The sequence below is a fragment of the Echinops telfairi genome, unplaced genomic scaffold (assembly GCF_000313985.2).
Source record: "Echinops telfairi isolate 266 unplaced genomic scaffold, ASM31398v2 ScPeMD7_7406;HRSCAF=8444, whole genome shotgun sequence".
NCBI lineage: Eukaryota > Metazoa > Chordata > Mammalia > Afrosoricida > Tenrecidae > Echinops > Echinops telfairi.
In genome coordinates, this window is record NW_022111306.1 from 186260 (window position 1) to 208395 (window position 22136).

General features: G+C 36.7%; 1 protein-coding gene across 1 annotated transcript in view; it reads right to left on the reverse strand.

Moving 5' to 3' along the window:
* Positions 1-22136, reverse strand: part of LRRK2 (leucine rich repeat kinase 2) — a gene marked incomplete at its 5' end in the record, with an annotated part of 171217 nt that overhangs the window by 69324 nt on the left and 79757 nt on the right. Inside the window, 8 exons of the mRNA XM_045296388.1 lie at positions 1725-1813; positions 2853-3054; positions 7148-7366; positions 8520-8647; positions 9070-9299; positions 11687-11868; positions 13744-13930; positions 20908-21001. Coding sequence (XP_045152323.1) covers positions 1725-1813; positions 2853-3054; positions 7148-7366; positions 8520-8647; positions 9070-9299; positions 11687-11868; positions 13744-13930; positions 20908-21001 — 1331 coding nt within the window. The remainder of the gene's footprint in view (positions 1-1724; positions 1814-2852; positions 3055-7147; positions 7367-8519; positions 8648-9069; positions 9300-11686; positions 11869-13743; positions 13931-20907; positions 21002-22136) is intronic.

A 22136-nucleotide genomic window follows, 5' to 3' on the forward strand; every position in this document is an offset into this window, starting at 1 on the left:
ACCAGCAAAATCTTTAGAGTGCATTTACAAAATCAATTTTCGACTGGTTGCATCTTTCACTCCATGCCTATTTTTACTTGACACCATGGCTGGCACACTTGCTAAAATCATTTAAGTGTGTCACCATTTAAAAACACAGTTTTTGCATTTCCTAAAAGAGATCCTTAAATTCTCATGTTGTTCTCTGTTTTAAGTAGCTAATATTTTGCTCACTCAATAGTGATCAGAGGCAAGGACTTCTTAGCTTTACATATATCATCTAACCTAATCCTTTTAATAATCCTAATGTTGCTACAGCCATGATTTGACACATGAAGAAAGGAATATTTTTAAAGTGCACTGAAGGTTGCAAGAGTTCAGAGGGGATCTGAACACAAGTCAAGCTGATTCTAGCGCTTGTGATTTGGATCAGTGTATTCTACTGGCTCGCTCTCAGTTAATAGTTGAGTGAAATCATAATTTCCATAATATATGTGTAGAAGGATGAGATTCTAATTTCATAATATCTACAACATTACAGTTAACTCTCCATCACAACAATGCTAGGATATGATCTCAGTTTCTGGGTCATAGAATTTAACCCCAACTGAGCTCCTTTTCCCAAGTAGCTACCTTTTCCCCCTTTGCTAGAGCTTAACCACTTATTATTTAACATTATTTGAGGGAATTTAATTTACATTACAGTTTAACTGGGAGTGCAATTTCTTTTCTTTTCCTTTTCCACCTGAGAAAACCTAATTTATTATGACTTGAGAGTGTTGACTTACCCACGGTGCACAAAGGCACAACGCATGGGTCTCAAAATGAGGGAGGAGCGATATTTCTAATGTAAGAAGATACAATTGTTTTAGAGCTCAGAGGGTTTTGTGCAAAACCCATAAGCTACATTTAAGAAATTAAGGAAGTGCTAGTGAGAATACATGCTGGAAGCATTCTCTCCCAGCTGACTCCAGTTCATGATTAAGCTGCAGGCAAGGGTTCTTCATAGGGATACTTTTCTCCACAAGAGGACATTTATCACTGACTGGAAACACTTTGCTCGTCATAACTGGGAGGGTGTGCTACCGGCATCCTATAGTGCACAGCAACCAGGGATCGGGCCCCAAAGGCCAACCATACTAAGGCTGAGAAACCCTGTGTTAGGATGTTCTGCTCTAGGGGGTTTCTATGATAAACAAAGTTGAATTAAACAACCAATCAATATAATCTCATATAGTATGGATCATCATTGAGAAAAAAAATTGTTTCCTATTTGAAATATAAAAATAAGGCAGCCATAACCACCACCATCCAAAGTTTTCAAAATTGTGTTTAGAGCTTAAACCAATCACATCCCAGTGAGCATTCAAAACTCCCATCCATAAGGTCAGACAGAGGGTTGACAAGACACAGCAACCCAATTTTCTTTCATGTATGGGTGTAGGTCAAGAATTTTTAAAACCTTCCTTCAATTTACTGATAACCAAACCAAAGGTATCTGGATCTAGATAGCATCCTAGACCAAACTGGTGCCACAAATCTGTATTCACGTGGAAAGATGGCCTGAAAGTGAACTCCAAGATATTTTACCTTTTTCCATAAAACTCATATTTAGACAGCATTCTGTGAAATTTTTAATATTTGTAATAATTTCTACCCTTTACTGAGCATAAACCCTAGATCCTCAATGCTCTAAATTCTACTCTTCAATTAATACCCCAGCTCCCCAAATATAAGACACTTACCTGTGCCATGACTTTACAAAGCCACTTGGGTTCCACAAAATATAAGTCACTCAGTTGCAGTGCTGGGTCTTGAAAATGAAGTAGAACACCTGTAGTAAAATGTTAACAGTGAAACCAGGATTCCAGAATACCCCAAGGTCTGTAGAGAGAATCTAGTCCCACCCCTCATTTTATACACAAGAAAACTGTAGCATACTAGTGGTAGAACTGAGACTAGAGTCTGGAAATATTTATTTTCAAAGCTCTAATGTCCCATATTACAAAGCAAAATTACTAAAGTATAAAAATTACCATAGAGAGTATATTTTAGACAGGTTGCATAGCACACAATTGGAGTTCATGATATTCTTTGTATTTTCTAAATCTACACTACCAAGACATATTATCAAGTACAGCTAAGAAACACAGTATATCTCAAGAGGTTAATGGTTTAAGAAAGGTGGGGAAAATGAACATAGTATAATCCATGTAAAGATACTTCTCATACTACAGACATCAGGGATCAAAGTCAGCTTCCCAGCTACTCATTCTAGTATTACAAATCAACAGGTGCATGTTTAGTAATTACACAAATTCAATACACCATTAGTTAGGACTGTCACCCACCAATGTTTCTTGTTTACTAGACCATAGGAGCTGGCATCGACTTGATGGCAGCGAGTTTGGATCTCTGGAGACCATGCAGGCAACTTGTGCGAACAGACAGAGCAGGACTTGCCATTCACGTGCTGCATCGTGTCAGGCCAGCGTCAGTTCTCTACGTCCCCAGCTGGACGATCCCAAAGAATGTTCTCCCTTCCAGTGTCCAAATAGCACTTACTTTCACATACACTAAATTAATTTGCTTCTGTGTACCAGGCCCCATGTCACCTGAAGAATAAAGCCGAACTCCAGAGACCACTCCTGTTCAAAAGCTCTTTCCACAACTTGGATCATAGAAGTTTGTAAAAAAAAAAAAGTTCTTTTTTCAATGATGTATGAGTTAACATCAATGAAAACCCAATGGACAATTAAAGAATGTTATAAACATTCTACTCAGTTTCGAATATAAATTCTATATGAGGTGTAGATGCATATTTATAAATTTCGACAGCTGGGTTTGAAAAACATATAAACAAATACACAAACCTGATTCATTTAGGAAGTGAACTGCATGAGGGAGCTCATTTTCATCTAGCTGCAGCTGATTTTCGTTCACTAGTTGTAATAATCGTTTCCGGTCAATTACGGGAAATTCAATTGGCACATTTTTACGCTCTGATAAAATGATTTTCTCAAGTTCTACATAGCAGTCTGGAATCAGCTGCCCAACAACAGGCTGGTCTCGGATCTATGTAATTGCAAATGACAAAGTGTAAACATCTACTTTATTCAGACTCTAATCAGATGGCTGATAAATTCAATGCTAATATCTTTTACAGAATAGGTTACACCATTCAGAGGGGCATATTTAAGTAAAAACAATTGTAATGTGAAGCTCTTTAAATGTAAGAAGAAATAAGATAAGGCTAAAATGGAAAAGTATTAGATATTAAAATAATAACAATTTATAATTTATCAAGGGTCCATGAGGGTGGGGGAAGGAGGGATAAAAGAGAAGCTGATACCAAGGGTTCAATAGAAACTAAATGTTTAGAAAATGATGATGGCAACATGTACAAATATGCTTGATGCAACTGATGTATGGATTGCTATAAAAGCTGTAAGAGTCCTAATAAAATAATCTTTTAAAAAAAGATTGGACATGGATACTAATTTAGACAAATCTAGGAAAATTATATGGACATATCTGTCCAACTACCTGGGAAAACTATGGCAAAAAATTTCAACAAGTTGCCAATCATGTATGAAGGATTTTGTATTTTGGAAAACATTAATTTTTATGTAATAAACTTGAGGGTTTTGACCTTATTTATTATATGAAAATACTCAGACCCTGGGAAAAACCTTATAGGGTGTGCTTATTGTTTGCAAAAAAGTCATCTTGGTTGAATGTGCTTATCAACAGTGAAGCCTAGAGTCAGGCGTGAAACCTCACACACGCAAGTTAAGCTGTCATCTTTAAGCTTGGGAAGGGGAATCCTCTCAGCACCAACGATGCTGAGGAAATGATGGTCATTAGTCTGTTACACTCAGAACTGAACTGCTGCCCATTAATTGAGTAATATATAAAACAATATCTTTGAAAGAAGGGCCTTAAGGTGGTAGCTTCCATATTACAAATCTCTCTTCAAATTCTGCATCACTTTTGTTTTTCACTCTTGAAAATCTAATTTTAAGTAGATCTAACCCACCTACTGTGGTCAAGACCATTCTGATTTGAGGCGATGCTCTGGGAGAGAGCAGAACTCTTCCCTTGGGCTCCCGAGGCTGGCGTATGAAGTGTCATTTCTCCCCATTAAATAAACTCCAAAAGCTTAAGTGGAGAGCAAATGTTTCGAGAATGATGAGGGCAATGAATGTACAAATGTGCTTGACACAATTGAGGTATGTATGGACTGCAATAAGAGTTGTATGAGCCCCTAAGAAAATGATTTAAAAAAAAAGAATGATGGCAACATATGTACAAATATGCTTGATACAATTGATGTGTGGATTGTTATAAGAGTTGTAAGAGCCCCCAATAAAATGATCTTTTATGTGAGCCCCAATAAAACGATCTTTTATTTATTAAAAATAAATAAATAAACTCCAAAAAATAGTATCTAAGCTGCCATTGAGGACCGCCAGAGGGCACTCTCTCTCCATCTCTGTTCCCATCTTTTCACCTGACAGGGCAAGTCAAAATTTCTACTACATGCTTAAACTTATTATAACAAACAGTTTGGATTTTATTCATGAACAACAGATGTATCATCCAGCCTTTATCTGCTTGGTGGAAAATAGCCCTCGGGAACCCACTGGCAGCAGCCATAGCCATCGCTACCCTATTATCTCCAAACTGTCATCTGGAAGATTCTTGTAATGCATTTTGCCCTGGAAAATGAATATAATTCCAATAACTTATACTGTGATGTGGGTTTGCCTCATCATTTATAGATTACAGTTACATAAAGTGTCAGTCTGAAGTTTAGATTTTAACCCATAAGATGAAACCTATATATTGCATTAAATAAGCTTTCTCCCAGAAAGCAAACAAAACAGCAGTGGGACAGATGGGCTTTACAGGGCTCAGTCACAGGGGTGGCAAAGGATCCTGGCCTGATGGATGAGCAGAACAATATTGATAGCAGTGCTGTCAGCCTAGAATTCTGTTTACTGTTTTGTCTCCTTTTAGATGGATTTTCAGGTCACCAGCAAACAAACAAACAGAACAGAAAAGAATGTGTTTTTTCTAAGGGATAGGCATGGAAACTGCTAATAAGGGAGACAGAGAAAGATTAAGGAATAACTAACTGAAAAGGAAAAGATGGAAAACAAATAAGAGGTGAAAAAAAAAATCTCTGCTTGATGAATAGCTATTCCTTGAACACAGGTTGAAGACATATCTGTTGTTGTTAGGTGCCACCCCGTCAGTGCCCACTCATTGTGACTTTGTGTACAGCAGGGCAACACACTTTCCGGTGCCATCCTAAGTATGCACCTTTAAGAAATAATACACCAGTTCTGGCTGTAAAAGACCCAACCATTCAGGTGCACTGCTTCTAGACCTTCTGAAAAATTTACTATTCTAAAAGCAGTTCAACGGACGTTCTAAATAACATACTGAAATGTCTGCCTCAACCTGCAATCTACGCCTTCCTGAGAGGGACCCTGCTGCTTCTGAGAATATTAGTTTGACTTCCTTCAATGGAGATGCCCTCAGAGTTCATTTACAAGCACCAGGGGAAAACGGGTCTTATTGATTGCTAGTGATAACTTGTAATTAGAGAAAGGTACTAACCTGGCTTGATTATTTTTTAGACTTTGCTACGAATAAATCCACACTTTTTAAAAACAAACTTATCATCCAAAGAGCTTTTAAGAAAATATGATATATGCTCTGACAGCCATGATAAAAAGAGAATCTACAAACATATTCTATGTAAACAACAAAATTTTATAAATACAGAGACGATAGACCCAGGAGAACATTTCCTGGATAAAAAGAACATTCACTTGAATATGAATTTGTGTGTTTGGTTGATTTTTAACTTATTACGTCCTAGAAGGGAGTAAAAACGTCTACATTCCTCATATAGAAAATGCTACTACTGTCACATAGAAAATGCCCCACTGTGAGTAAAACCATTCAGTGTCAATGATAGATGTGTACTGAAACACACAAATTATTTCCTTGGGCACCACAAATACCAACATGTTTGTAAACAGTTCATGAAGTTTTGGATCTGTGGAAATGGAACAGAACTAAGCTAACTGGCAACAGGGAGGGATAACCAGGTGACCATATAATCCATCATCTGAGTTGGAATTCTTCTGAGAATGTAGTGTGACACTATTAATAATTATGCTGGGTCTACCCAGGCCAAACAGGACCCTCATTATAAGCCATGATTTTGATCATTAGCACTAACAAGCTTAGTCAACAGAGGCTAATGATGAAATCCACCATTGCATTCATCACACTCAATGATTCAGGGCAGTTTGGGGTACAATTTAGATTGTTCTCTGTAAAACGTTGAGAAGATTTTTTCCCCCCTGTATTTAGAAACAAGTTTTCTCCATGAAAATTACTTAGGTTTCGTGAATTTTATGTATTAAAATTTGGCTTATCAGAAAAGAACTTATCAAAAGTGTACATTGGAAATCTTAAAAAATAATAATAATTTCTAAAATAAAAAGCATAGTGCTAATAAGTTAAGATATTGCTTGGACATTGCTGAAATCCAAACCGGTGAGCTGGACAACCGAATAAAGGCGATATCTCACAATAAATACTGAAGGTAAAAATATGGTGATGGAGGTCATGGTGCCCAGACAATATACAAAGGAGTGCACAGATTAAGCATAGAGTGAAAAGCATCAATAGGCAAATGGCAGTGAAAGCTTCATACAAGAAAGATGACATCCAATAGGCTAATAGTCACTGCGTCCTACTGTTGCATCCATTCCAAGAAGTTAGGAGAAAGGGCATCAGAAACATTCACTAACATCCTACCTCCTCAGGATGCTATAGTTTTGATCCCATGTCTACAAATTTTAAGTGCAGCATGGTATACGTAAGGAAAAGGGAAAGTTCTTTCATTATGCAAGTAGCTATGGGGAAACACCCAGGATTTAAGATGCCCGTCTTCTTCTCAAGACTTCAGACATACCGAAGTAGCTGTAAAGCATCAGAATTAATGAATTACCTATACTAACGTAGACTCAGTGACCCAAAGGACAGAGTAGAACTCCCCCTGTGGGTTTCCCAGATTGTAACTCTTTACTCGGTAGAAGTGAGTTTGGTGTTTGGACTAACTACAGGGCACAAACCACATTACCTTGAAATTAAGGCTCTCATTTATAATAGTTTTCCGAAGTTTTGCTAAAGCATCAGATTCCTCTGTGGCATTCACAAAGTGGTAATCCCGGATTGCAGGAAACCCTCGCTTGTTCAAGAGTTCCTTGGTGATTTTCTCTATGCAGGCTTTGCGCTGCTTCTCGTCAGAAACATCCAGGTGTGTGCCGACGAGAATGACAGGGGAAGACGAAGCCCGCGCCTACAGGGAAAGACACAAAGTAAGCGTGTGTGTGTTCTGAATTTGGGACTGCTTACACTTCTGTTGATACTTGCTTCTAAGAAAAAATCACTTGAATAGAAATGAGAAATTGTGGTCCTTCAAGAAAAGCAAGAAAACAATTACTGCTAAGTATTGATGAAAATGAGAATCACTCAATCAATGTAACAATACCCATTCTGAGACCTAAGAAAAAATGGAACGTTACACAATTTTAAAAGTCATTTCTCTGCTGCTCCTGATTAACCCGACTACTACCATGTTCAGGCAGTATAAATTGTAGTAGCAATCTCGTTTTGTTTTGTTTTACTTCCTATTCCTTAAAATAGTTTAATCTGTAATTATACTTTGATTTCTAAGTAAAAGTAGCACTTACTAAAACTAACAATCACATCAGAGAAATATTTATTTTCTCCCTTCATCTCAAATAAATGCTAATCCACTGTAATATTTTCTCACTTCTTGAGGCTATAATAAAGTCAAGATAAAAGAAGTTTTTTTAAAATGCCAAAGATATAGAACAATCATATACATGCAGAATGCATGTCAGGCCGTTAAGACATAAATCATTTTCAGGATAGAAGAACCACCCTCTTTTGGTCTCAGCTTTAACACACAGTTCTTAAAAGTCATATTATGCAGAGAAATTACTGACAGGCAGGCAGCGAGGTAGAAGGAAGGAGGAGAAATTTCAGATATAAAAGAATATTAATTTGGGACCATTAACAAATGTAGGATTGAAAGGGCTTAGTACTAAATTGCCACCAAAAACATTGCTGTGTGGTCAAAAATAAATTGCTATTCTTTATTTGATTTATCTTAAATTAGGAAAGTATATATTCCATTCAAGAAACAATATGATTTTTAAAATGGTTTAAAATATATATAATCTAATTTTATATTAAAGGGATTTTAGGCATCTACCATACTCATAAGTATGGAGCCTGCTATTTTTATCATAAGTTGGTTACTCTGAAAATTTACCAACTTGAAAAGTATTGTGCTTCTTCCTTTTACAGAGTGATTTGAAGAGATTGTTTAAGTAACTATTTGCTCTGAATAGATTCCCTTCCAAGCAAACAAATAAAAAATCAATGACATGCCTTTCGATTTTCCAATAAGTAAAGTAGATCACCTTTATATTGAAGAGCCAAGGCTTCATGGCATCGACTTCAGCTTGTCCTTTGCTGAGGTCATAGACAGCAAGGTACAGTGCCCGCTGCGTCATAAAGTGGGGATGCGTACTGTAGAACTTCTCACGACCTAAATAAACATTGCAGGGTTTTCTTCTTTATGCATTTCACACAACAGGCAAGACTTTTTAAAAGTATTACTTTAAGTAACACTACTTAATCTTTAGCATACTAAGAGAAAAGCGAAGGGCAGACAATGTTCAAAAGCTATCCTTGGGTCTTTACCTGTGGTTCCAGCATGTCAGTGACCAACCTCTTCCTTAACTTAAACTGCCATTCACTGGTTCCTAACATTTTCTTTTCACTGCACTGCTCCTTGTTGAGGCCAGAGTAATATAAGGAGAATTATATGGCTTTGGAATACTTCCATAGATACCACCAGCTCTGTTTGCTGTCTTCTAATCGAAAAACTCAAATTTGAAATCCCTATTCTAAAGAATATTCTAAATATTCTAAAGAAAATTAAGTTTACAATTCTAAAAAAATAGATACCTGCGAAGTCCCATACATTCAGAACGAGTTCTTTCTTCCTTTTGCCTCTGATCAGCATAGGCCAGTCTTTCACATCAATGCCAACCGTGGCACTTTGCGTTCCAAGATCCGATTTTTTGGTTTTCATTAATTGCTGCAATAAAGTGGTTTTACCACTCTCAGTGTTCCCCACAATCATAAGTTTCATTCGGTTATAAGGAACAGCTTTTTTCAACCGTTGCTGAAGAAATCTGGTATTTGAAAGAGAAAACAATGTACTTTTTTACATTGCGTTAAGATTTAGGTGAATTCTTATATACCTCATATTTAAAATAATAGACTTTTATAAAAATATAGTACGCAAGAGTGGGTAGCTGATATAACAAAGTGCAAGGCTTTCACTCCCACTTTTAGGGCATATATTTTGCTAGAGGTGGTCTCACTCATTGCCAGCAGGTGGGTTCCATCTCATAGCCCCCCGATAGGACACAGACAAGCTGCACCAAGGCATTTCTGATGGGATCGGAAAGCCTCATCTTTCTCCTGTACAGCAGCTTGTGCTTAGCAGCCCATCCAGAACCTCCTCTGTCACAAGACGGCTATACTATCACTAGAAATAATCAAAACAGCCAAATATATTTGAAGTACTAATTGAAGCATATTACATGTACAGATATTTCTTTAAATAGTACAAACAAAACCCTAAATTTTTCTAAATTATAAAATTTTACAGAAATCATATAACATAGAACCAAGATATAATATATAGATGTACTGCTTTGCTATAAAATCAAATTAGCTACATTACATAAATATGTATGTATATATATTCATATGTAGTATATAAGATGTACATCTATATCATATGTACACATACATGAAGGAACTTCAAAATGTTTGTGGAAAAAATCTGTTAGCTTTGAATTCAATTTTTTTCCACAAACTTTTTAAAGTTCCCTCACATATGATGCATATGGGTAGCAAAATCACATTGGATATATTATAAATAAACATATAAACCAATACTACCAGATGTAAATATATTGCTTTTTTTATCAATCTTAATATTAAAATAATTTAAATTAGAATTGCTATAAGTGGTCAAACAAAACCACCTTAAAGTAATAGATTTTAAATGTTATCAAATTTATAATGGACATAAAATGATACAACTTGCAACTATATCAAAATTTTGGATTTTAAGATTAGAGGAGTAAATTAAAATATAAGTGAATTTGTGAGATTATTGACTGATCCATTCTCATAACAAATAAGAATCTAACTAACATTTATGGCAATCTTACCAAAAACCATTGCTTATTCTGATTCCTTTAGTACTTTAAGAAATAAAATCCAACAAGTCAGATCTTAGATCTACCATTATAGAAATAACTAATTTTCTCATAACTTTAATTCTGTTTATGCCACAAAAGACAAGAAAATCAATGAGTCAAATATATATATATTAAGATTACACATTCACAAAAACATTTTTAATAAATAAATGCTGCTTACCACTTCTAATCTATCCAGAATTCTGTCTGTTCTAAAATTTTCTAAACACATTAAGAAATACAGTCATATAATAGCTTGATAATACAACATAATTCATTAGAAATTTAGAAAATTTTAGTAGTAATTAAACCATTTTTACATGAACATCCCTAGAGTGAAATCAATAGTAGATAATTAGGTAGGATCAAGGATAGTCATTTTTAGCATGATGGTGACAAACTCCTGTTAAATCAAGCTCAGGAGAACAGAAGACCAGGCACTCATAAACAGAAAAAACGAAAGGAAATGTAAGTGTGCAGGAGAGACTTGGGTACATGTCATCCATTTGTAACTCAACAGCTACTTATTATGTGCCCTGCTGTGTCAGGTGCCAGGAGTCAATTCATGAGTGAGCATGACCACGTGGCCGACCTCCATAGGTATGATAGTGTATACTACAGAGTGATCAGGGATCTAGAGGCTCCAAAATAAACACAGATAGAAGGAACTCAATGGAAATGGAAGCATGATTTTATGAACTGATCACAATAAGACTAACCAGCTTGAAAAAGAACAGAACACAGGGTGGAATGAAGTCTGATATCAATAAGATTTGAAGTCTTTCAAGTGTGAAGACCACACAGAGTGTGGTCTGGACGGGTTGATGATTTCAAATGTGCTCCCAGTTTAAGTCACTAATAGTCAAAATCAGAATTGATAATCAAGTTTGATATCGCTGAAGTACCTCTAATGCATTATGATGTAATATGCATGTGTTAAATATTGATGAATAGGAAAGGCAAAATGAGAAGTGATACGTTGATATGGATCTCCAAATTGTTTAGTTACTAACAAGTGACCAAAGAGCCAGAGTATGCATTGCCTTTCAGAGTCCATTGATACTGAAACGTGTGATTGGGAGCTAATCCAGTCTCTCCTCACAGCGTGTGTAGGAGGCAGTGGAGAGCCTCCGCAGTGGCGCCGTGTGAATCCATTCATTTCGTGCAAAGCTATTGACACATAGGATGTTATTCATGGTAAATGGCCCTCTGTCATTTTTTTGGCCTAAATTGTAACTGTATTTATAAAAGCAAGATCGAAGAAACAAGTTTAATAAAAACAAATGGAAATTAAGTGATCTCACCTTATGATGTCTTTGGCTTTACCTCCTATGTGTTTAAAGTCAAAATTAAGATGCAGTTCATCCAGAGGCAGATCCCATATTTTGCTTAATTTCCCCATTTCATTGGGAAACGAACTCAGCTCCGAGTTGTAGCTAACATCAAGAGACGTCAGATTTTCAAGACAGCCAATCTCCGGCGGAATCTTAATGAAAGAAAAATGGGCAACACCTGTGCGTGGGAAGGAAGGCACGTGGCTGCCAAGAAACACGGCGCGGTGGGGACACCAGAGAGGCTCCTGGGTGTGATCCGCAACACAGCGGCCTTCCCACGCCGTTCTCCTATGATCCAGAAGCGTTTCCACGTTTTTATTTATAAATGTGGACAAACTTGAGAGGAATAAAGGGCTTACCCAAAACCATCTATGTCACTTTTAATCTTTAGAAAGCCGGTCTCTCTTTGCAACATATTTAATCTCACAGCCTGAAAAGCAAAGAACTCGTTATACTTGGTTACCCGTATCCTTTCATCATCCGCTTCATTCTACTCTCTCACACTGTGTTCTTAAGCAAAGCAATGCAGGTCGAGTCACTGCAAACTTAATTACTACCTAGAGTTCTTAAAATACAACTAAATATTTACACTTTAGTGGAATTTTAATTTGAGAATTTTCCCATGGTTTCTAAAATTGTAGTCAGAATATGTTACTTTATAAGATAAAATATTAATTTGCTGACAAAAAAGGTATGACAAATACAGTTATTCCTAAACCTAACAGTTTCAGGTATTTAATCTGCTTGTGTTTCTGTAGGCTTAGCACTAGGCTTCACCTTGACAAAACATGTTGTTCTGAGAGAAATGAATGTTGGATTTACTAACAGAGTTTTAGATTTGCTAATAGAGGCAAATAGAAACAAAGGTGGCTGACCTATGTGGCCTGCCCTACATTGCTTATAGCTGTCACGAATACTTGAGTAGCAAGGTAGAGGTATGCAGAGCTTTAAACATGTAGGAAAATATGTCAGCTTAATAACACAAAATACATACAGTCCAAGGAGAAGTAGAGAAATGTAGGGATATCAGTTTGTTAGCACATCAGAGATTTAGTGATAGAGTCATACGCTAAAAGCATTATCCCCTGTCCATGAAGTTGATTCTGGCCAATAAAGACTCTGTATAGGATTTCTAAGTCTGTAATCAAAAGACAAGTTGCATTGGGTAAATCTGCTGCACAAGAACTCTTTAGAGTTCTTAGACGTTACTTTGAAAACGAGTATGTGCTAAATCCAAGTCATGGTGTTTTCATTACCTCATACACATGTGAAAGGTGGGCCTTGAATAAGGAAGAACAAAGAAGAATCAATGTGTTTGAATTGTGGTGCTGGCGAAGAATATTGAAAGTATCGTGAACTGCCGAAAGGACAAACAAGTCTGTCTTGGAAGAAATGTGGCCAGTGTGCTCCTTAGAGCCAAGGATGGCAAGACGTTATCTCTTGTACTTTGGGCCTGTTGTCAGGAGAGACCAGTCTCTGGACAAGGACATCAATCTTGGTAAAGCAGAGGGCAACCAAAAAGAGGAAGGCATGCAGTGCGATGTACTGACAAAGTGGCAACAACAATGGGCTCAAGTATAGGAATAACTGTCAGGACGGCCCAGGACAGGGCAGTGTTTTGTTCTGTGTGCATAAGGTCACTATGGGTCAGAAAGAACTTGATTACAACTAACCCCCACACTTTTCTACAGGAGCAGAAAGCCGCCTCTTTCTCCCACAGAATGGTGTGTGGGTTAAACCATCAACCTTTGGGTTATCCATACAATCCTTACCTACCAAGATGCCTTTAAAGAACTACACATATTCATAATTAAATATTTACATTTATAGGATTTCTCAAAAACAGAGTACAAAAAAAAAAGAAGAAGAAGAAGAAGAATCTATTTACCTCAGGGTAAGATTACTGCTTATTCTTAAAGGAAAAAAATATCAATTAAAATTGAAAATGATAATTTATGATAATGTAAATTAAGAAAGCATATCTTATATTTGACAATAATTTTAAACAAATGCAAAGGAACTCTTACCTCTTTCAGCTTATTACGAGAAAGATGTAGCTTCTCTACCCTGGACCAAGCATGAGCTTTCTCACTCAAGTCCAGCAGGCTGATCTGATTGGAACTAAACAAGAGTTCTCTTAAATTCAAAGATGTCCAGTGTGCAGGACCTGGTAGATACTGAATATTATTGCTGTTCATGTCTAAGGACCGCAAGCTAAAACAAAACCAGGCCAAGACATAAACCAAGTCAGAGTTCTCAAAATACATGAATTAATATCATAGGCAGTTTTCACCAGAGGGAAACAGATATAACTTTAAAAGTCACATTATTTACATGTAAGTGGGTGAATTAGTAGGAACCCTGGTGGCACAGTGGTTAAAATACTTGGCAATTACCTGAAAGTTTAGTGGTTTGAACCTATCATCAGCTCTGCAAAGGAAACCTGCGGCAGCCTACGTCTCTAAAGCTTCCCAACCTTGGAAACTTCATGGGGCAGTTCTACTCTGGCTGCTAGGAGTTACAATTGACTTGACAACAGTGGGTTTGTTTTGTTTTTCAGTGTTAAGTGTGTGGGTATGTGTTCATAGGTTTATCTAAAAACGAGCTAAGGGGGAAAAGTCATGTTAAATAATATTTATTATTAAATAATATTTAAGTTCATTAAAAATAAAATTGAGGTTAACTTTCTCTACTTACAAGTGCTTATGAAAAATATTCTCAGAAAAGTTGTTTGTGGGCCAGGAGAAATCACATGCTTGTAATGTATGAGCAACAGCTACTGTTGTGGGTGGTTGGAAGGAACAAAACTGCCCTTAGGGTATCCTTTGGCAGTGGACTTGGTTTGGTAAAATGAGATTCCCCAGGTCATTTTATCCCACAGAAATGTTGGTTGAGTCCAAGGGCCCACCTTTAGCTTAGTACCTGAGCGCTTTAAACATTGTACAACCAGGGATCATATGAAAAATCATGAACACATGTAACAGTGGTCAATAAAAGGCGGAAGCCCTGAGACTATGGCCCTTAGTTCCCTTGACGTCGGGAACGGAACTGACCCCGTTTCAATGTTTATCCCACCAACAGCCAGGTTTACAGAGACAACATTAACAGTAGGGGGCTACGCACACTTCAGAATAATCTAGCATGAAATGAGAAGGGCAGCATTTACCCCTGGAGCACAGTTCAAAAGTCTAGCTAGGAAAGAGGGGGATGGAATAGGAATCAGAGGGAGGGCTGGGATAAGTGGTGTCACAGTAAGGGGACGGCAATGAATGAGATTAGAGACAATGCACATAAACTGGCGAATATAAAACTGACGGTCGTTCTGTAAACCTTCAACCAAGTCACAACAAAAAGTTAAAAAAGAAAGTCCTGCCTTCCTTTCCTTTAAAAAGTATAGCCTATTTCTCCTTGTGATTTTTGCTCATTATTGGAGGAGTCTGCAGAGACTGAAACCTAGCATTAATTAATATTGGGTGTGGGCATTTCCTTTTACCACTCTGTGTCAGTATTGACAAAAACATAGTGCCTGGCATACCAAAGGCTCTCGATGAAAGTGGAGGGCTGTCATTCAAAATAGCTAGCTCACGTTTGCATACAATCATAGAAACGCTGAGTCACGGATATGTAAGTATACATATGAAGGGAGAATAAAGACACTCATTTTTATTCTTTTGAGTAAGGAAAGGTCTATTGGAAATTGACAATGATTTTTACTAAGGCCCGTTCATCCACCCTATTTGAAGCCTGGTGAATTGATTCCAAGCTCACTTAGAGAGCCTGCTTAGACATAGATGCAGATCAGCATAGCAACACATATGTTTTTGTTCTTAAAGTGCTAGATTTTATACCTGTTATTGAAAGTTTGCAAACAAATGAAAAATGATGGTGATGTTATTAGAGATACATGATATATGTCTGTTATGGGTTTAATGTGTCCACCAAAGATATCTTAAAGTCCTAGCGGATCCCCTAAACCCCGTATCTGTTACCTTACTAGGAAGTAGGGTCCTTGCAGATGAGCTTGGTTGACAAGAGACCATTAGACTGGTGTCCTTACAAGAAGAGAAGAGCTACAAAAGATCATCATGTGAAAGCAGAGGCAGATATTCGAGTTACATATCAAACAGGGGATAACTGGGATTACCAGAAGCTAAAAGAAGCAAAGAGGATCTTAGAGGCATTGGGCAGAGCAGAGCCCAGAGAGTACGCTGAATTCGGTCTTCTAGCAGCCAAACTGTTAGTAAATTTCTGTTCTTTTAGGCCACATAATTGCCATAATGTGTAGTGGGAAACTAATAACAATGTCTAACAATGTCCACAACTTGTCTGTCAGTTTGTCAGGCTGTGGTGGCATAGTGTTGCTGTGGTGCTGGAAGCTACGTCACTGGTATGTCAAATGCCAGCAGGACCACTCAAAGTAGACAAGTTTCAGAGGAGCTTCCAGATTAAGGAACAAACAACGAAGAAGAACTAGGCTCCTCATTTTGGAGGAAGGGACCGCTAAAATCTTTATGAATAGCTTTATAACATTATTAGAAACTGAAGACCTCATGAGTGGAAGCAGAAAAGTGTCAGAGACAGAGCCGGAGCTGGGTCTCTCGGGTCGGAGGGCATTCCTAACGTGACTAAAGAGGAGCTGATTGCTGAGAACGCAGTCAACTGTGCTGATGTGAGATGGGTAAAACCGATGAGAGTGAAACCTTTGGATCTCCATTGGCTGGTGGGCGCATGACTCACAGTAAGGAAAAACAGCTGCACAAATCTGCTAATGGTCAGAACTTGGAATGTGTGAAGTGTGAATTTAGGAAAACTGGAAGGATATTGATAAAGATCAATAGCCTAGGCATTAAGGAGCTGAGATGGACTGGTATTGGCCATTTTGAATCAGAAAATCATATGATTTGCTCTGCTGAAAATAGCACCCAACAGAAATGGTGTGGCATTCACTGTCAAAAAGGACATCGCAAAATCCATCATGAAGTACAATGCTATTTGTGACAGGATTATATCTATATGCCTTCAAGGAAATCCAATCAATACAATTATTATTCAAATTTATGCACCACTACAAAAGCTAAGGAGAAAGAAATTGAAGAGTTCTACTGAGGGACTTCAGTCTGAAATCAAGATGCATGGATAGGTATAAGCAATGGGAATGAAAAGGTTGGACACAAAGAGGAAGGGACAGTAGCTGGAAAATATGGACTTGGCGATAGAAATGAAACTGGAGATCACATGATATAATTTTGCAAAAGCTGTGACTTGCTTATAGAAAATGCCTTTTTCAACAAAACAAAATGTGACTCCGCACATACATTTCTACAGATGGAACACCCAGAAATCAATGACTACATCTCTGGGGAGAGCTACCGGAGAAGCTATCAGCAGCTAAAAGCAGGCCAGGGACTGACAATGGAAGAGATCATAAATTGCTCATACATAAGTTCAGGATATGCTGGGGGGAAATTTAGAAAAAGTCCATGAGAGCCAAAATACGACCTTGAGTCTATCCCAGCAGAATTTTGGGAACGTCGCAATGACAGGCTTGGCTCATTGAACACTACTGACAGAGACCTGATGAGCTGTTAGAGAACATCAAGACCATCATCGCTGAAGAAAGCAACGGGTCATTAAAAAGAAGGGGAAAAGTAAAAGCCAAAGTGGATGTCACAAGAGACTCTGAAACTTGTTCTTGATCATAAAGTAGCTAAATAAAGTAGAAGAAATGATGAAGTCCAAGCTGAATGGAAAATTTCAAAAGACAGCTTGAGAAGACAACATAGAATATTATAATGAAATGTGCAAAAGTGTAGAGTGGAGACCCAAAGCCCATCTGTAGGCAACTGGACACCCCCTTACATAAGGGTACCGGGGAGGAGATGAGCCACTCAGGGTGCAGGGTAGCAATGATGAAGCATACAACCTTCCTCAAGTTCTTAAATGCTTCCTCCTCCCACTATCACGATCCCAATTCTACCTTAGAAATCTGGCTAGACCAGAGGATGTACAGATGGGAACTGGAAACACAGAGAATCCAGGACAGATGATCCCTTCAGGACTAGTGGTAAGAGTAGTGATACCTGGAGGGTGGAGAGAAGGTGGGCTAGAAAGGGGGAAAAAATTACAAGGAACTACATATAACCTCCTCCCTGGGGGACGGACAACAGAAAAGTGGGTGAAGGGAGATGTCGGACAGTGTAATATATGACAAAATAATAATAATTTATAAATTTTTAAGGGTTCGTGAGGGAGGGGAAATGGGGAGGGAGGGGGGAAAATGAAGAGCTGATATCAAGGGCTCAAGTAGAAAGCAAATGTATTGAGAATGATGATGGAAACAAATGTACAAATGTGCTTGACACAATGGATGCATGTATGGATTGTGATGAGAATTGTATAAGCCCCCAATAAAATGATTTCTTTTAAAAAAGAATAAAAAACACTAAAAGGGAAAAATAATCTCAGCATATCAGAAACTGAAAAAACTCAGGAAAAGAATTCAAGCTTTGAGTTGCAATCTTGAAAGATTATATGGGCAAAGTATTGAATGATGCAGGGAGCATCAAACAAGAGAAGATGAAAAGACTACACAGTGCCACTGTACCAGAAACAACTAGTCGGCACTCAGCGATCTCAGGAGGTTCAATATGACCAAGAACCTTCGATGCTGAAGGAGAAATATTCAAGCTACACTGAAATCATTAGCAAAAAACAAAGCTTCAGTAATCGATGGGCTACCAATTGAGATGTGTCCAAAAGCTCTAGAAACACTCACTCATCTATGCCAGGAAATGTGACAGCTACTGGCCACCTCACCGGGAGAGATCCATGTCTGTGCCCATTCCAAAGAAAGGTGACCCAACAATATGATTAAGTCATAGAACAATCTTTGATATCACAAGGAAGTAAAATTTTGCTGAAGATCATCTAACAATGGTTGCAATAGTAATTGACAGAGAACTGCCAGAAATTTAGACTGGATTTAGAAGAACATATGGAACAAAGAATATCCTTGTTGCTTTCAGCTGGATCTTGGCTCTAAGCAGAGAATCCCAGAAGGATGTTTACTTGTATTGCATTGACTGTGCAAAGGTATTGGACTGTGTGGACCATAATACACTATGGATAACCTTAAGAAGAATAGGAATTCCAAAACACTTCGCTGTACTCATGAGAAACTTGTGCATGGATCAAGAGGCCATTGTGTTGAAAAGAACAAGTGAAAGAATACTGCATGTTTTAAAATCAAGAATTGTATAAGGGCTATATATTTTTATTGTATTTGTTCAATTTATATGCTGAGAAAATCATCAGAGAACCTGAATTATATGAAGAAGAGTGTGGCATCAGGATTGGAGGAAGGCTTATTAACAACCTGTGATATGCACTTGACACAGTCTTGCTTGCTTAAAGGGAGCAGGACTTACAACACTTGGTGATCAAGATCAAGGATTGCAGCCTTCGCTGCTGATTACAACTCAATGTAAAGAAGGCCAAAGTCCTCACAATTGGACTAATAGGTAACATAATGATAAATGTAGAAAAGATTGAAGTTGTCAAAGATCCCATATTGCTTGGATTCACAATCAATGGTTATAGAAGCAGCAGATCAAAAGAGGTGTTGTATTAAGTAAACCTGCTGCACAAGACCTCTTAAGAGTACTGAAAAGCCAAGATGTTACTTTGAGGACTAAGGTGCATCTGACCCAAGCCATGGTATTTTCAATTGCTTCACATGCATGGGAAAGTATGGAAAGCCGAAGGACAGTTGATACATTTGCGTTGTGTTGCTAGAGAAGAACATTGAAAGTACCATGGACTGCCAAAAGGACAAACAGATCGGCCTTGGAAGGACGGCCACAGTGGTCCCCAGAGGCAAGGATGATGAGATTTTGTCTCACATACTTTGGGCACATTGTCAGGAGAGACCAGTCCCTGGAGAAGGACATCAGGTTTGGTAAAGTGGAGGGGCAACAGAAAAGGAGATGGATGGACACTGTGGCTGCAACAGTAGGCTTAAGCACAAGAACAACTTTGAGGTTGGCACTAGACCGTACTGTGTTGTTGTGCATAGGTTCTTTCTGAGTGGAAACCGACTGGAGGGCACTGAACAACAACAAAATGTGTTTGAGACCAAGTTAATCATCAGCAGAGCTTCCCAAAGTAGTGCCTCCTTAGCCTCTCTCAGAAATCAATTTGGTTGGGCAACTGTGTGCTCATTTATGAAATTAAAAATCAAAATTAAAGAAAGAATACATAGAAAATGCTGGACAACTATGCTGTATGTAAAGCAGTGTTTAAAGGTTAGATGTGGACTGGGTAATATGTTTAGTTTTCTGGATCTTTTTAATATGTACATCCTATTCAGCTTTCATGATTACTTAACCTTCAAGCAGTTTTTAAATAGGCTTACCCTTAAAAAATATGAGACCATCTGTTTTTGATAGTTACCTACATAAATATAAGAAACAACACAGTGTTTGATAACTGTGCTATGGGTACGTGATTATACCTTTCTAATAAAGTATTGTCTTTCTTCAGTATGAAGTGAAGAAAACAGTAGCTATATTATAGGATCATAGTAACATTAAAGACATAATTCACTGCATAATCAATTTTTTTTCACATATTTTAAGGCTATATTTAAATTATTTTCTATTTGATATGGTTAGAATGCATTTTAAAGTTATTTGCATAAATATGTGCATACTTACACAATATACTTATGACTTAGTTTTATTATGTGTGATAGAATTTAAGATGAAAAAATTTAAATCTTAATAATATCAAATTTACAACTAAGAGGGAATTTTCACTTTCAATTAACAATAGCACACACCCCAACACACACACATACAAACCTAGAACATTAATTGTTTTAATCTTCACTCAAATACTAGTTAAGTAAAATGTCAACATTAATAGCATATGGGCAACATACCAAATTCTAAGAAAAATTAAATTTTAAAATAAATGTGATAGCTAGTACAATCTCATTTGATTATAATGGTGCAAAAATTAAGTAATGTTAAGGCACTTTTACATGATCAATATAAAAGTTTTAAAAATTAAAAAAAATCAATGAGGCGCTCTACATATTGAAAATAAAACATTCATATCTAAATTAGAATCATGTTTCTGATGATTCTGTTACAGCTTGTAGGTTTTTAAAATTCAAGCAGTTTACTTACTGTGGTAACTTTAAAATTGCTTCTGGAACACATGTAAATATGTTTTGAGATAATTTTAGACTTGTTATGGAAGAAGGCAAGAAGGGCACTGCAGCTAAAAAAAAAAATAATATTATGAGCATTCTAATCAATTTAACTAGCTTTCTATTAAATGTAACAATAAAATCAGTTTTCAATAGTATGTCACTTTAATTTAATTTCTACTCTCACACTAGCAATAAAAATCTATTTTTTAAAAGATACTATTTAAATACTGCAACTGAACAATAAAACATTGCCATTGTTATTAAAATTAATTAATCTGAAAGCCAAATTATCTAAATATAAATACACAGAGTAGAAACTATTTGAATATTCATTGCAAATAATGTATGGTGTCATTATGTGGAATAAAGTATAGATAAATTCAAATGACTACTTTTATGTAACTATTACAAAACATTTTCAAATACTTCACTAACCTTCAGTACCTATGTCTGTGACTGTATTTGGAACTAGAACTATTACAAATGCAATTACTTACAATGAGGCCATTGCCCATAAGCCATATAAGGTAAGAATTAAAGTTTTTCAGGATATAAGCTCTTTTAATAAATATTCTATGGAATAATAATTAGTGTTCCTTAAGAAAGTATTCTTGATCATATGATCATAAGAGTTTTCAAAACTTTAGCAGAAACACCTCATCTTCAATAAGCTGATATGTTTTATAAATGTTCAAGAGGGAAATATACTGTGTGGTACTTCCTGGGATAAAACTCTATGTATCACAATATGGGATATTGTGGAAAAAAATCACACAGCCTATTTCCTCATCTTCACAAAAGTGCAGCTAGACCAGAAACTCTTTCAAGATATAAAAATATGAACATGGCATAAGAAAGAATTTCCTAGCAATTTCAATTTTTACAATATGAATTATGTTTTCTCTCTTATTTTTTTTATTTCAAATTTTTATTTTCTTCTTCTTAGATTCATGTAACATTTTTCTTGAGGCTTATTACATGCTAAATGAAAAATAACTGTTTATAAGTACAAATCTTTATCATCTATAACCATAGTGTTTGACTTATTAATTGAAATATGAGTACATCTTGAAAATTCTGAAGAACAATTCAGGGGCAGAGAGACACTCATCATTCAAACTAGGTTTTTTTAGTTTTTTTTCTAGAATATTTCTCTTTTTTTTTAATCAATTTATTGGGGCTCATACAATTCATCACAATACA